The sequence below is a fragment of the Canis lupus genome, chromosome 1 (assembly GCF_003254725.2).
Source record: "Canis lupus dingo isolate Sandy chromosome 1, ASM325472v2, whole genome shotgun sequence".
In the NCBI taxonomy this organism is placed as follows: domain Eukaryota; kingdom Metazoa; phylum Chordata; class Mammalia; order Carnivora; family Canidae; genus Canis; species Canis lupus.
Window position 1 is genome coordinate 99839616 of NC_064243.1, and position 16047 is coordinate 99855662.

General features: G+C 45.3%; 1 protein-coding gene across 6 annotated transcripts; it reads right to left on the reverse strand.

Moving 5' to 3' along the window:
* Window positions 1–478: 478 nt before the first annotated feature.
* ZNF8 (zinc finger protein 8) lies at window positions 479–13086 on the reverse strand. 6 transcript variants are annotated; one of them, XM_049096087.1, is made up of 5 exons: window positions 12899–13036; window positions 12177–12312; window positions 7643–7769; window positions 7246–7341; window positions 479–4598 (listed from the first exon to the last, which is right to left on the reverse strand). In XM_049096087.1, the coding sequence occupies exons 3-5, from the start codon at window positions 7674–7676 to the stop codon at window positions 3157–3159; spliced, it is 1572 nt and encodes a 523-aa protein (XP_048952044.1). In that variant the 5' UTR covers window positions 7677–7769; window positions 12177–12312; window positions 12899–13036; the 3' UTR covers window positions 479–3156. The 6 variants fall into 6 exon arrangements, with proteins under 6 accessions (XP_048952044.1, XP_025277070.1, XP_025277072.1 ...); XM_025421285.3 differs by lacking the exon at window positions 12177–12312 and having other exon boundaries at window positions 12899–13086; XM_025421287.3 differs by lacking the exons at window positions 12177–12312; window positions 12899–13036 and adding an exon at window positions 12671–12877.
* Between the last annotated feature and the right edge of the window lie 2961 nt (window positions 13087–16047).

Sequence of the window (16047 nt, forward strand, 5' to 3'; positions counted from 1 at the left end):
TACATGTGGCTAGTGACTACCATGCTAGACAACTTGGAACGTCTGGAAGATATTCACCTTGGGTCTCCTTACAAGAAATTTATGGGAGACTGCTCTTCAGACTGGATGAGGAATTCTCCTCAGTTACCTTATGCACAAACGACTTGAGTATCTCTGAAGATGTACAAGGCGATACTGAAAATGGGCAACTTGGCTGTTGGCCACAATTCATGTGTTGTGTGGACTCTCATAATTTGGGCTGATACAGGGACTTTAATGAAATAACTTGAAAACTTATTTACTACTAAAATTTATGTGCTAATTTATAGCTTGGAGGAAAATTCATGGAGTCAAAGCTATTTTACACTTAACTGGTTCCATTAACTCAATCGTCAAACATGTGTGCCTATATAAGAACAACTATGGCTACGAATTTAGTGTGTGCCTGTGTGTGTGGCGGGGGGTGCATGACAGAGAACAATGAAACCAACTATCAAACTTTAATTTGCAAGAGTTGAGATTTTTAATTTAAATTTATTTTTTGAACTGTTAATACTTTTACATGTTTCAAAATTCCAAAAATATCAAAAGATATAGAATGAAAATTATTCCTCATCCCTTTCCTCCCAGTTCTCCTCCCCAAGAGCAACCAGTATGCCTTGTTACTTTGTACCCTTAGGAGATTGTGTTTGTCTGTGTGTGACCAAAAAAATTTTTACACAAATGGAAACATACTTTACACACTGTTTTATACCTTTTCATTTAACAATGTATCTTGGAGCTCTTTCCCATATTATCACATAGACAGTCCCCATTTTTAAAGCTGTGTAGTTCTCCATTCCAGCACAAATCACTAACCCAGTTCCCCATGGTGGACACTAAGGTTGTTTACAAATTTTTTACTTCTTAAATCAATACCATAGGGAAACCATGTACAAATAGTCTACAACATACAAATAAATCTATTGGATTCACTCCCAGCAACAGGTTTACTGAGACAAAGAGTTTGTGTCTTTGTAATTTTAGATAGCAACTAGTAAGTTGCCCTTCACAGAGCCTGTATCAATTTATACTTCCCCTGGAAATGTATAGGAAATCCTTCCCCCCTTTTGGATAAAAGTCAAGGCTGATAAAATGCTAGGTGGTCACACTGTTACAATCTTCCTGAAAGGTAATTTAAAAAGCTACATGAAATTCATTGGCAGAGGAAAATGCTCAAAATATAGTAAGAAACATGTGTTACAAGAGAACTAGAAAGGATTCCAATTTTCTAAACATAACAATACTATACATTTTTTGTGCGCCTAAGACCTAGTGTACACTATATGTATACATGTATTTTTAAGAAAAAATTATAGGAAAATTAAAATCTTAATGGTAATGACCATCTCTGGATAGTGGAAGTATGAGGAATTAAATTTTACTTTTGTGCATCTTCCACATTTGCGGTAAAGAATTTACATTACTTTTATACTTATAAAATCATGTCCTCTGTAGTTTATAGTAACCTCCCCTGAGGAGTTCATCTACCTTTGTTTCAAAACATCTGTAAGACTATCAGTAGGGATATTATGCCTAGGAAATGCGACCTGAAATGAGAAATAGAAAAATTTGTAAAGATCTCTGTTGCCTGGAGAGGAAGGCAAGTGACAAGCTTGCTCCCAGCTTACCCACCAAGGCCACTGTAACCTCAGCCTCTGAGACTGGGGAAACATGACCCTCAGGAGCTGCCATTATGGGGGCTGAGGTGGAGGTAAAGGGACAATTGCAGGCCTGGCTTCTAGAGCTGTCTGGAACCAGCAAGTTACCATTGGGTGTCCCCTACCCCAAAAAGCACTACTGATAGGTAGAACATTCCCAAATCTGTACCCCACACAGCAGTGAGGAGAAATGGTCAAAAGTGGGGCTTATTCATGTTTTACAATGTCCATGATAAAAATGCTAAAATTTGCATCACTCAGAAAAATAAGTAGATTCTCTTCCTTTTCTCACACCAATTAGGAATGTTGCAAAACAGTAAAAAAATCACCAGAAAACATTTATGTTTAAATCAATTAATGATATCATTTGTTAAAATCAAAGGTTTAGGGTTGTTAGTAGAGCCCTCACCTAATCTGGAAAACGTTGGCTGTAGTGCTGGGCATGATTTCCCTACCTTGGCATATTTGTGGCTAGATAATTCCTTGTTAAGGGGGCTATCTTGGGCATTATAGGATGTTTAGCAGCATTTTCCACCCACTAGCTGCCAAGTGGCACCCCTCTGTTCTGCCAGTTATGACAACCAACAACGTCTCCAGACATCACCAGATGTCTCCTGGAGGACAAATCCATCCTGATTGAGAACGTCTGGCTTAAGCAACACTGACAATTTCAAGGTAATGGCTTTCAGTAGGAGCTGTGACACCCCAAGAGAATGTAGTAGAATTTCACGGGGGCTTTTTTGTCATTTGATCTGGGCTTATGTGGTGGGTACCAAGTGTGTTCTAATGACTATGAAGTACAGAACTGGCCCCTGTGGACCATGTATGTATGTATGTGTGAAACAACCAGAGTGTAATGTATGAACTGAGATCCTAAGTCAGCTTCACATATAAACACAAATTAACTCCTGCATGCTTAGAATTTTATACAGAATATTCCAGAAATGAAATAATAGTATCTTGTTTTGTTCCAAACTTTTGCAAGAGTTAGTCACCACTTAAGAAAATCACATCCCATACAGGAATGCCCCTCACAATATTTTCATGGCCAACATTATACCCCATATACCAGATGACAACAGCCCACCCCAGGTGTCCATGCATAATGGCCCACACAGTCATATGGAGAAATACCACACCAACTGAGTACACATTACTCTACCATAAATTACTTTTAATTATGCTTTTAAAAAAGCGGCCATTTTTCGATTTTTTACACTACACGTGTATAGGTTATATTACCTGTGAATTCATTTTGTAGTATAGGGAATGGCACAAAACACCTGTGGTTAAAGGGGGCACTGGGCTTGACCGATCTGAGAACTACGAATCTCAGGTATTGCGAAGCACCACTTCCTTAAGAAATCAGAGGTCACCTTAGACATTTCTACCCCCAGTCCTCCTTTCGATGAACATACTATGTGGATCTACCACATTTTTGTACCTGCGGTTCCAAAAATCATATGTAGTTTCTCTCCTATGAGGATTCTCTAACGTCAAATAATACAGAAGCACCCATAGAAGACTCTTCAACCCCGATAACATGAACTGGGTTTTTCTCTTGCATGATTTCATGGATGTCAAACAAGGCAAGGGCCTGGCTTGCAGGCTGTCCTGCCTTTGTCCCACCCCCAGGGCTCTCGCTTGAGTGTGTGTGCTGATGGCGGCCAAGCTGTGAGGTCCGGCCAAAGGACTGCTCAAGCCGTCGCCGATTCCGTCCCTGGGGCTCCTCTCTGGTGTGAGTTATCTGGTGTCGGATGAGGTGCGAGCTCTGAATAAAACACTTCCCACAATGATTACACTTAAATGGCCTGTCGCTCCGGTGGGCTCTCTCATCTGGATTCAGAGGTGGGTCACAGCCAAGGGCTTCTGCCCACTCATGTTTTGTTAGAGCTGGTGTCTGCTCAAAGATTAGCCTCTGGCGGCACTCGTATGGCTTCTCCCCAGCATGCTTTCGCTGATGCTGGGCCAGAGAGGAGCTGTGCCTGAAGCCCTTCCCACAGTGGTTGCACTCATATGGCCTCTCCTCTGTGTGTGTCCTCAGATGCAAGAACAGGCAAGTGGTCCGTGAGAAGGATTTCCCACACACACTACAAGTGTATGGCTTCTCTCCGGTGTGTGTCCGCTTATGCCGGCCCAGGGATGAATTCTGGTTGAAGGCCCGTCCACAGTCCTGACATTCATAGGGTTTCTCTCCAGTGTGAATTCTCCGATGGACTGTAAGGTGTGTGCTATGGCAGAAAGACTTCCCACACTCAGCACATTTATAGGGCTTGTCTCCTGTGTGGATTCGCTCATGCTGAACCAGGGAGGAGTTCTGGCTGAAGGCTTTCCCACATTCTTTGCACATATAAGGTCTTTCTCCCGTGTGAATCCTTTTATGCACTGTGAGATGAGCATTGTGGTTAAATGACTTCCCGCAGTCTGTACATTTGTAGGGTTTATCCTGTACCTGGCTTCGTGTGAGTTCCAGAATTGGAATGGCCTGACTGGAAGTTCTACTACAGTCACTGCTGTCACACGGCTCTTTTCCTGAGGAGCCTGTCTGCTGACTGACTAAGCTTGAGTTACGTTCCGAGTTTATAACCTGTGAGTTGTAAGCACAGAGATACTCAATCCTAGAAATCTCTGGGAATGGATTTAGGTTTGAGCTCAGGACACCATTTTCCCCAAGTCTGAGGCTTTCATAGCTTTTATCTTGAATTGGCGCTTCTTTGAGGTTAAATTCCAATTGCCTCAAATTATCCTGTTCTTTCTCAGGCAACTTTACCTGGCCCTCACATTCCCGGTCTTCCCTCAGTATGGTGGGACAGGGAGCATCCCTCAGGAAGCCTTCCCCTTCAGTGACGTGGGATGGATCCACCTCAGGAAGGACATGCTCCTTGGGTGGCACTTGGCTTTCAGGTCCAGGCTCCCGGCCTAAAAGAATACCAAGAGCTCTGAGGGAGTTGGTGGAAAAAACATAGAGACGGTAACAGGCCCCCAACTCACTGGGTCTACATCCTTACTACCCCTGCCTCCAAGTAAATCTGTTCTGCTCTTATGCTGATACCAAGTGCGTCATCTGCAGAAACAGCCTTACACTTTCATTCATTCAACAAAAATCTCTTGAATATCTGCCATAGGCCCAGGTACTGGCCTAGATCAAAGGCTGGCAGACTTTGTGTTTGGAGCTGGAAGAAGCCAAACATGTTGGGCACTTCAGGATCTTTTGCCTCAGAGGAGACATGGTACTTCTGCATCCACTGCAGATTCACCCCTGCCCTAGGATGATAGGCTATACCCTCTTGTGGAGGTACATGTTATTTCCTGCAGGTCAGAAAGCCCTAGGTGGTGTCAGAGGCATTCTGTTGGGAGGCTAAGAAGCTATGTAACTACTCTGGCTATGTAACCTGTAGTCATAGCCTGACTACAATGTTGTCAGGGTACCAATGCACCAGTCCAGAGAAGGGATTGTAACAGATATAAGCCAATTATGACAATGCAGGCCTTCCTTCCAGCCTCCATAGAGGCTGGGGTAAGGTATGTAGATTTGACCCAGTCCTAACTAAGGAGACCTCAATGGACAAAATCTGGAGTTCTGAAAAAAGGGGACAAATGTAGGGATGCCTGGGGTGGGCCAGTGGTTGGGTGTCTGCCTTTGGCTCAGGAGGTGATCCCAGGGTCCTGGGATGGAGTCCCACATCTGGCTCCCTGCAGGGCACCTGCTTCTCCCTCTGCTTGTGTCTCTGCCTCTCTCTCTCTATGTCTCTCATGAATAAATAAATAAAATCTTTAAAAAATAAGGTGGAGACACACAAATGTGACTGTCAGTATTCTTCCTACCTCCCTCTCCCTGAAGCATAGATGTGATGGCCAGAGCTGCTGCATCCATGCCATTACCCCATGAAAAATCCAGAAGAATAAGAACCATCAGCCTTGGCATTACTGGAATGCTGAGCCGGATACAGCAGTGGCTGCTTTGTGGGGAATAGGGGGAACCAAAAACAAACCCTTTTGAGCTACACTAGCCCATTTCTCAAGATATGTACAAAGGAACACAATCCTTTTTTCTTTTTTTTTTCTTTTTTTTTTTTTTAAAGATTTTATTTATTTATTCATGATAGTCACAGAGAGAGAGAGGCAGAGACACAGGCAGAGGGAGAAGCAGGCTCCATGCACCGGGAGCCCGATGTGGGATTCGATCCCGGGTCTCCAGGATCGCGCCCTGGGCCAAAGGCAGGCGCCAAACCGCTGCGCCACCCAGGGATCCCACACAATCCTTTTTTCTAAGAGAACATAAGAGTGTGGAGGTTTACAGAATCTGGACATTTATAGAGTAAAATGGAGAAGATGGAGGGCAAGTTCACACATTAGAAATGATGCTGTAGAGGGGCACCTGGCTGGCCCAGTCTGTAGAGCATGTGACTCTTGATCTCAGGGTTGTTAGTTCAAGCCCCACATCAAGTGTAGAGACTACTTAAATAACATCTTGAAAAAAAAAGAAGGGTGCCAGGTGGCTCAGTCAGTTAAGCGTCTGCCTTTGGCTCAGGTTGTGATCCTGGGATTGAGCCCCATGTTCGGTGCCCTGCCTGCTTCTCCCTCTTTCTCTCTCTCAAATAAATAAATATGAAATCTTAAAAAAAAAAAAAGAAAGGAGGGAACCCTGGGTGGTGCAGCAGTTTGGCGCCTGCCTTTGGCCCAGGGCGCGATCTTGGAGACCCGGGATCGAATCCCACGTCGGGCTCCCGGTGCATGGAGCCTGCTTCTCCCTCTCCCTCTGCCTATGTCTCTGCCTCTCTGTATGACTATCATAAATAAATAAAAATTAAAAAAAAAAAAAAAAGGAAAAAGAAAAAGGAAAAGAAAAAGAAAAAGAAATGAGCCTGTGGAAAGGGCCCACTCAATGACTGGTGAGAGAGAACATGAGAGGGAGGAAGAAGTCATATTCTTACCACTGGAGAAAAGCAGATGGGGAGGAGGATGAGGAAAACAGGGAGTACAGGAGCAGAGCACAGACATTCTGTGCAGAAAACAGCTAACAGAGCAGGCCCGAGGCTACCATCCTTCCATCTTTAGAAGGACCAGCTTTTGAGATTGGCCCTCAGCTAGGTGTGAGAATTTGGGTTTTAGGGGTATTCCCACCACCATGATGAGTGGCTCACTATACCCAAACTGTGCCAACAATACGGTTTATGGTTAATACCCGCTTTCTCCTGGGAGTCTGGAATCTTAGTCTATGCCAGGCACAGCCTATGACCAGCCCCCAGTGAAACCCCCTGGCACTGAGCCTCTAATAAGCTTCCCTAGTAGCTAAGATTTCTCATGTATTGTCACAACTTACTGCTGGGGGACCTAAGCATGTCCCATGTGATTCTACTGGAAAACTCTATAATCTTGGTTTCTGGACTTTATCCCATCTGCCTTTTCTCCTTGCTGACTGACTTTTCTCTATATTCTTTCTCTCTGTGATCACTGGATCTTTGGGTGGTCTTGGGACACTGACACACCACCCTTTCCAAGCAGCATATCTGTAGTCACCTCTTGAGCTGTTCCCATTAGGGATTCCCATTTGGCAGCTTCTCACCTGGACAGTAGCCCTGGGCAATTTCTCTCTCTGCTGCCCATAGCTCAGCCCCTTGCTCCAGCTGGGAGATGACTTCAGGTTTTGGAAGCTCAGGCCCTGGAAAAAGGGAAAGACACAGAATGTGCAGATCTGCTATAGAGAGAAAGAACCAGCTCAAGATCCAGCCCTAGACTCCTGATAGGGCACGAGGACATCTAACAATAAGGTGAAACCTTTGCCCTGGGACAGAAAAGGGCAAAAAAACCCCTGCCCATTTGTTCCACAAGGGAGTGAGAATGCAAGATCTCTGATCACCACCCCAAGGTCAAGTCCTCATATCAGAGGCCCTATGACTTAAAACCCATCAAGAATAAGTCACTGTAGGAGACTGATCATCAGCTTGGGAAGCAGGCCTTACCCAGAGAGAGCAGATGCCCAAAGGTCTCCAGCATCACATCACGGTATAGGGTCCTCTGGGCAGGGCCCAGCTGCCCCCACTCTTCCTGGGTGAAGTCCACAGCCACATCCCGGAAAGTCACTGGCTCCTGAAACATCACACACACTCTTGACAGCTTGACTGTCTCTGTCAGTGCTCTCAGGAAGAGGAAGAGGAATGGAAAAGCAGAGGACAGGTAGGCCAGTGTCCTGAGAGAGTGCATGTTCTGAGTAGTAGGAGTCAGGTCTCACTGGGGGCATGTGAAAGTATCCAAGCAAGATCAAAACTAATTGCAGCTGATCGACAACTGATCTTAGGTGCAGATCTTTGGGCTAAAGAAATGGCTACTGGTTTAAGCCACTAAATTTCGGGATAGTTTGTTACACAGTAACATCTAAATGATACACTAAATAATCCTCTGATTCATTCAAAGAAAGGTTTATTAGACTCCCTGAAAAGAGAGGTTTACAGTTGGGAGTCAGAAACTCACCTACCTTTTCAGGGACCAGGCAGGCTCATTAGTGACTGAAATGGGCTACTTTAAGAGCCTACAAGGGTACTTAATTTTTGAGAGGCGACACTGAAGGTGACAGGTAATATAAGCCCTGTCTGAAGGGGCAGCTGAGACTCAGAACCAACTGAACATGGGGAAATATAAGCTTCATATGATTTCTAGTGAGTAGAATTTCTAGTGAGTAGCTGAAAATTTGTTCAAATTTTTAACTGACCACTTTAAATTTTTATAAGTTGATGTAATGTATCTAAAACATGTCCCACAAATCAAACCCTTCTGTGGGCTGGGTGTAGCCACTGTCAAAAGCTAGATATTTCTGAACTCTGAGTTTTGACTCTGCCACTTCTTCCTCAAGAAGTATACTTGAGCAGGTACTTATTTCTACTTCCTTGTTTTCTTGTCTACAAAGAATCACTTCTTGGGGGCTGTGATGGGGAATAAGTGGCTGTAAAACACTTTCTACAGGACAACATGCGAAAGAATAAAGTTGGTCCCCTACCTCACCAAATAAAAAGTTAACTCAAAATGGATAAAAGACAAAATATAAAAGCTAAAACTATGAAACCCTTAGAAGAAAGCATAGTGATAAATCTTCACAATCTTGGATTGGCAAATGATTCTTAGATATGACAGCAAAAACACAAGCAATGAAAGGAAAAATAAGTAAAGTTGGATTTCATCAAAATTAAAAACTTTTGTGCTCCAAAGGACACTATCAATAAAGTGAAATGGAAAAAAAATAAGTGAAAAGACATCTATATAGGGGATCCCTGGGTGGCGCAGCGGTTTAGCGCCTGCCTTTGGCCCAGGGCGCGATCCTGGAGACCCAGGATCGAATCCCACGTCAGGCCCCGGTGCATGGAGCCTGCTTCTCCCTCTGCCTGTGTCTCTGCCTCTCTCTCTCTCTCTCTCTCTGTGTGACTATCATAAATAAAATAAAATAAAATAAAATAATTTAAAAAAAAAGAAAAGACATCTACATACTGGGAGATAACAATAGCAAATCACACATCTGATGAGTGGCTTGTATCTGGAAAACATACCTCTTACAACTCAATAATAGCAACAACCCAATTAAAAGCAAAGGATTTAAATAGGTATTTCTTCAAAGAAAATATAAAATATACCAATATCGAATAAGCACATGAAAAGATGCTAAGCATCATTAACCAAGGGGTATTTTCTTTTAAGAAAAACACAAGTAGACTTTAAAATATTAAAGAAATCATAGTATAGGTGGCATATGGCTCTGACAAAAGTTGTGCAGGAGGTATGAAGAACCCTTTGGTTGGGAACAGAGGTCTCTGTTCCTGTCCCCATGTCCTCACCTCCCACTCAGAAGGTCCTCAAACCTTGATACATGCTCCCTGTACCTCCTGCCTCCCCCACTCTGCCCCTTCAACCATCACCCACCCTGCATGGGTTGTCAGTGACAGCCCAGGCATCAGGTCCACTGAGTACACAAGTACTTCATGTCTCCTCTTGAAATTCTAGCAGGAGACCATTCCTTGCCTTTTTTTCTTTTCTTTTTTTTTTAGATTATTTATTTACCTGAGAAAGAGTGTGAGGATGTCGTGGGGGCCAGAAAGAGAGAAGCAGACTCCCTGCTCAGAGTATAGCCTGACATGTGGCTAGATCCCAGGAACCTGATATCATGACCTGAGCTAAAAGTCAGAAGCCTAACCAACTGAGTCACCCAGATGCCCAACATTCCTTGCTTTTTCATGGCCCTCTCTGCTGCTTCACCTCAGACCCCTGTAGCCCTCCTCTTGCTCTTCACTATTGGTGCCTGGAGGTATGGGCTGTCAGGCTCCTTTACTTTACACTCTCCCACGGCTGACCAAACCACACTGGCATGAGCCAGCACCTGGTCACTACCCACCTCCCCCACCACATCCTAGTTAGCTCTCAGTATTTCTCCTACCCTGACCTCCAAGATGCCTGAATGATTTTTTTTTTTTCAAACTCAAGTCATCTTGCTTAAAAAAATTTGAATGTCTCCTCATCTTTCTATCAGGATGACCTCTTTCAGCCTGGATATAGCTGACTGAATAATGGTCTCCAAAGATACGCAGGTCCTAGTTTCTGGAACCAGTGAATGTTCCATAAATGGAATGTGAATGTGATTAAGGATTTTAAGATGGGGAAATCAGGTGGGCCCTACATGCAATCACAAATGTCCTTCTAAGGGAAGGGTGGAGGGAGACTTAACTATAGACTACAAAAGGCAATGTGACCACTAAAGCAAGATGCCATACTGCTGGCTTTGAAGACTGACAAAGGGCCATTAGCCAAAGAATACACAGTCTACAGCTATAATAGCTAGAAAAGGTAAGGAAACCGATTCTCCCCTAGTTCCTCCACAGGAAGGGTGGCTCTGCCAACATCTTGATTTCAGTCCAGTAAAAATGATTTCCAATTTCTTACCCCCAGAACTGTAAGAATAAATGTGCATTGCTTTAAGCCACCAAATATGTGGTGCTGTTATAGTAGCCACAGGGAGCTTACACTAGACCTCAAAGCCCTCTACTTCCTTGCCTTATGTGGTGGCCAGCCTCCAAGACAACCCCCAATGACTCCCAGCCCTTGTCTAGTTGTGTAGTCCCTTCCTATTCTGTGCAGGTTTGACTTGTATAACCAATAGATACTGTGCAAATGACAGTGCATAAATTCTGACCCCAGAGCACATAATGCATTAGGGCTTCTACCTTGCCCTCTCCTGAATCACTCACTCTTTGGAAAGCCAGATGACAAGTTGTGAGGCCAGCCAAGCAGCTCCACATAGAGGCCCAAATGGGCAATGAGTTAGCCATCTCGAGGTGGATCTTCTAGCTCTACTAACATGTGTTAGCCATCTCCGAGGTGGATCTTCTAGCTCTACTCAAGTCCCATATGACAACAATCCAGATTGACATATTAATCATAATTTCATGCACCCAGGCCAGAACCCCTAGCTAAATCATTCAAGGATTCCTGTCATCAGAAACTGAAGTAATATTTATCGTTGCTTTATGCCACTAAGTTCTGGGTTGTTACACAGCATCAGATAATATACTTTCTCTTACTGTTGACAAAGACTCTCTCCTTGAGAGAGTATGGCTCCTCTGAACCCTCTTCTTAACTAGGCCCTGATCTCTAGGCTTCTTCTTCTTCTTTTTTTTTTTTTTTTTTTTTTAATCTCTAGGCTTCTGTGTCCATTTTGCATTACTTAGATTCATAAAGAATTGGTATAATCAAAATCCCCACCCACCATATCTGATCACTCTCATATCTTTTCAAAGTCCTCATCCCCCACAGTCCTCCAGGCATTATCTGATCACTTGGCCTACTTCAGCAAGAATCCTGTTAGGTCATTGGGCACCTGGGTGGCTCAGTCAGTTAAGCATCCATCTAACTCTTGGTTTTGGTTCAGGTCATGACCTCAGGGTCATGATATCAAGCCCCACACTGGGCTCTGTGCTCAGCATGGAGTCCGTTGGAGATTCTTTCCTTTTCTCTCTCCCTCCACTTGTGCTCTCTCTAAAATAATAATAATAATAATAATAATAATAATAATAATAATAATAATAATAAAGGATCCTGTTAGTTTAGCAAGAATTACACCCACCCCTAACCCCAGGTATAAATTCCCACTTTTACTTGTTGTATTTGGAATTGAGTCCAATTCTGTAATGAAGTCTCTTTCTCCTATTCCAAAAGGTTCTGAATAAAATATCTTGACTGAGGGGATTCCTGGGTGGCTCAGTGGTTTAGCACCTGCCTTTGGCCCAGGGCTGATCCTGAAGTCCCAGTATCCGATCCCACATCGGGCTCCCTGCATGGAGCCTGCTTCTCCCTCTGCCTGTCTCTTCCTCTCTCTGTGTGTCTCTCGTGAATAAATAAATAAAAATCTTTAAAAAATATACCTTGACTGCTTTTATTAGTATCCATCTCTGTTTTACTTTAACAAGGCTCATTCCTGCCCCACCCATCCACAGTAAAAGCAAACTAAAGCGTGGTTACATTTAATGGAAATCTGCGATCCCTGGGTGGCTCAGTGGTTTAGTGCCTGCCTTCGGCCTAGGGCGTGATCCTGGAGTCCCGGATGGAGTCCCGCATCAGGCTCCCTGCATGGAGCCTGCTTCTCCCTCTGCTCTGCCTGTCTCATGAATAAATAAATAAAATCTTAAAAAAAAATAAATCTGCAATAACACTATCTGAAAACATGCAAATTGAAGGTTATCAATCTAAAATAATGCAAATCCTTGTAAACAACAAAAGACAGTATGTGCAAAATTTCAAAGACGTGGCCTTCAGGAATTATCAATTATTTTTGGTTCCTGCCACATGGAGATAGCATTTTATGGAGACCACAGTCTAGAATTGCCGAGCTTTGAATCAGGCACCTGCCCAGGTGGCCTTGCAAGCAGGGACCATCCTGGGTTCTAGTGGGCCCCACTGCGCCCCCGGTAGTCGCTCCCGCCACACTAATGCGGTGCGTGGTGACCAGTTCTTACCCTCAGGTTGGGCCAGGGGCCACGCGATGGAGGGCTCTCGGTGGGTGTTTGCTGACTCCATGAATTAGAGCATTTCTATTCTGTTAATATTGTCATCTCGGCGCTCCACTGACACCAGTTACTGTGAGCCATCACACAGCAGGCGGCCTTCAGGGAGCGGGGAAGGCTTAAAGGCTCAATACCTGTGGGAGTCGCTCGGCCCGCTGCCATCATTATTATTATTGTTACCTGAAGCCATTCCGCTGGCAGCCCCGTAGCCATCGCCAGTGCAGTCGGTTCCTCTTCGGGGTTCATCCTGGACCGACAGGTCGAGGACAGTAGCCCGCAATGGCCGTAAACACTATAGCAGCCCCAGCCTCAGGGACCACTCCGCTCTCCGCCCGCCGGACAATGGCGGCCGCGCTGGTGACGCTGCGACTACAACTCCCAGAAGACCGTGCGGCGCGCTGCAGGGCCTGACCAATGGAAGCTTTTATCTGTCGAGCCTTCCACCAATGAGAGCCTTCTGGTTTCGGGCCAATGGGACCGTCCAGCCGTCTGGCCTCCGGCCACTGGGGGCGCTCCTGCAGCAGACCCGGCTAGGCGGTGCTGGGTGGGCAGCTGCGGGCGGTGCTCTCCCAGGTACTGGGCAACTGGGTGTCTCCATGCCCGGGACGAAGGGGAGCGCCGACGAGCTGCGAAGGGATGAGGCTGTGAGGGATCGTCCTCCCCCAGCAGCTGGGGGTTCGCGTCTGCGCGCGGCCGCGGCGCCGGGATGGCCCGCAGGCGCCCGCGTTCCGCGGCGGTGGCTCCCGCGGCCCCGCGTTGAGATGCCAGCTTGCCCTCGCTGGAGGGGTGCCCTGCTTGGAAACCCGGGCCTGGGCGTCCTAGCTGGCCATGCTTTACTCTTCGGAGTATATACAGCCTTTGTACTTAAAACCTATTTCTAGGCGTCAAAATTACACGTGTAATTTTGCGTGTAAACGTTTTGTTAATATCATGGATATGGGGGCTTAGTGACCGGAAGGGGGCAGGCGCGGCTTCTAATGCTGATTGTGTTCTCTTTCTGGATTTGGGATGTTCCCTTTGCGATGTGTCATTTCTGTGGGTCTTTTAGGGTCCATTAAAATTTTTATTAATAAAGAAGAGAGAGGGACGCCTGGGTGGCTCAGCGGTTGGGCGCCTGCCTTCGGCTCAGGTCGTGATCCCGGGATCCGGGATCGAGTCCCGCATCGGGTTCCCTGCGAGGAGCCTGCTTCTCCCCCTGCCTGTGTCTCTGTCTCTCTGTCTCAGTCTGTGACTCTCATATAAATAGATAAGTCTTTTTTAAGAAATAGAAACAATCGAACCGTAGCAAATATTTCACTATTTATTTGTGCTAGAAACCGAGCACAGAGAAGAGATAGCTGCCCCCAAGGGGCTGATGGTGTAGTGAAGAGGGACAGAAAATAAATGAGAAACATGATACATCTATCAATAAGTAGTCATTGGCTGGGATAGAGCAGCTGGCAAAGTCCACACTCGCCCATCACTGTCCTCTCTTCTCTGCCTCTCCTAGCCCTCCCCCCACCCCAAGGACAGCAACCAGTCCGCTCTCTGCAGGGACATTTCCCCTGGACACCCCGCCCACCGCCCAGCGTGACCAGCGCAGAGGTCCCAGGACGCGCATTGGTCAAGCATCTTCATTCACTTGAGCAGGTGGCAGTGGCTGCATTGGGAATCAAGAAACCCGCACTGAATTTGGCCGCTAATGGGTACCAAAACAATTTCCAGGCAGTATTCCTTTCTCGGTGGGCAGAGAAGGTCCCAGGAGGAACTATTGCCTTCCCCTTGGCAGCAGACCCCCAGAGGGTGGGAAAAGGGGAGGGAGGGTTGGGTCTATTATTTTTGTAGGAACAGCCCCGAGTATTTATATGGAATGAGTAACTGGGTTTAACTTTCCTCTTGGTTCTAATGGTGCTGGATCTTCAATGCATGATGTTTCCCTATTGTTTTAATTTTTAATTTTCTATTACTTGTATTTTGTTTTCTCCTGATTATATTATAGGGGTTTGTCTATTGCAATAGTTCTCAAAGTGTGGCCAGGGATACCTGGAGTTCCTGAGACCCTTCCTACCAGTCGGTGACTTCACGCCCCCACCCCCTCCTCTCACGAAAGTAGACAGAGTTTTCCGGAGGCTTCCAGATGAGTAATATTGCAACAGAATGAAAATGTTAAAGATAAACACAACGGATATTAGTTAACATGGTGAAAACAAATTTTATTCAATAACTGCTGACAGTAGGGGAAAGCACTGAGCTTCATTTGCGTTTGTGGAGAGGTGACTGGACCTTTTAAAGAAGAATGAAAGAATCAGAAGGGGGACAGAGCAGGACCCGTGGAAAATTACTAAGTGTTGGTCAGTGTCTATATGATTAAGCCAGCCGTGCCACCAGCTGGTAATTATCGAAGTTAGGATTCTATCTTCCCTCAGAGACTGGAGACAGGAGCCCTCTCCTTCCTGTCAATAGTATTTCAAAGGAATGGCTTTCAGGTCCTTGAGAAAGATCCTTCTGAGTTGTAGGATATACACAGACGTCTCAAAGAGACAGAGAAAGAATTCACAATTCTAAAGTCTTTTTAGTAAATGCTGTAAGAAAGGGAGGTCAGGAGGTTCCTTGGACACAGTGAAAATTTAAGTTAGTAGTAACTTCTTTGCAAGCAGTTCATTGACTATTATTGCTAAAAAGAAGTAGGAAGAAAAAGCCTTCTGGCAGTCTGGGTTATTTCTTTAAGAGTTCTGACAGGGTGGGATGGATGAATGGAGTGGAATATGAACTTTGGACAAGTTAAACGGGACAGCCTTCCATGTTCATCTGTCTACCTCTTAACTGAATAAAAAATCCTACAGTTTTTAGGAAAAAAAGGAGGGAAGGGAGGTCAGGAGTCTATCCTTGGGTGTTGGTTAGAACAAACAGCAATTTCTCCTGGCAGTATTCCTCAGGGAGGCATTAAGCAGACATTTTAATAGGAGGCTGGTGTCCTTCTAGGGACACAGCATTATGCTGCCAGAAGCTTTGCTAGTGTTTGGTTCTCTCTCAATGCAGAGGTTTGGACTGAGTTCTCCAGTGCTGAGAGCTCTGCAGTTCTCAAGGACACAAGCAGCTTTGGAAATCACGTGCTTTTCATCAAGCCAGACATTAAGGAGATTTATAAAACTATAATGCAACGCTACTCTTTTTTTTAAAGATTTTATTTATTTATTCATGAGAGACACAGAGAGAGAGAGAGAGAGAGAAAGGGGCAGAGACACAGGCAGAGGGAGAAGCCGGCTCCATGCAGGGCGCCCGACGTCAGACTCCAGTGGGACTCAGTCTCAGGTCTCCAGGATGACGCCCCTGGCTGAAGGCGGCACTAA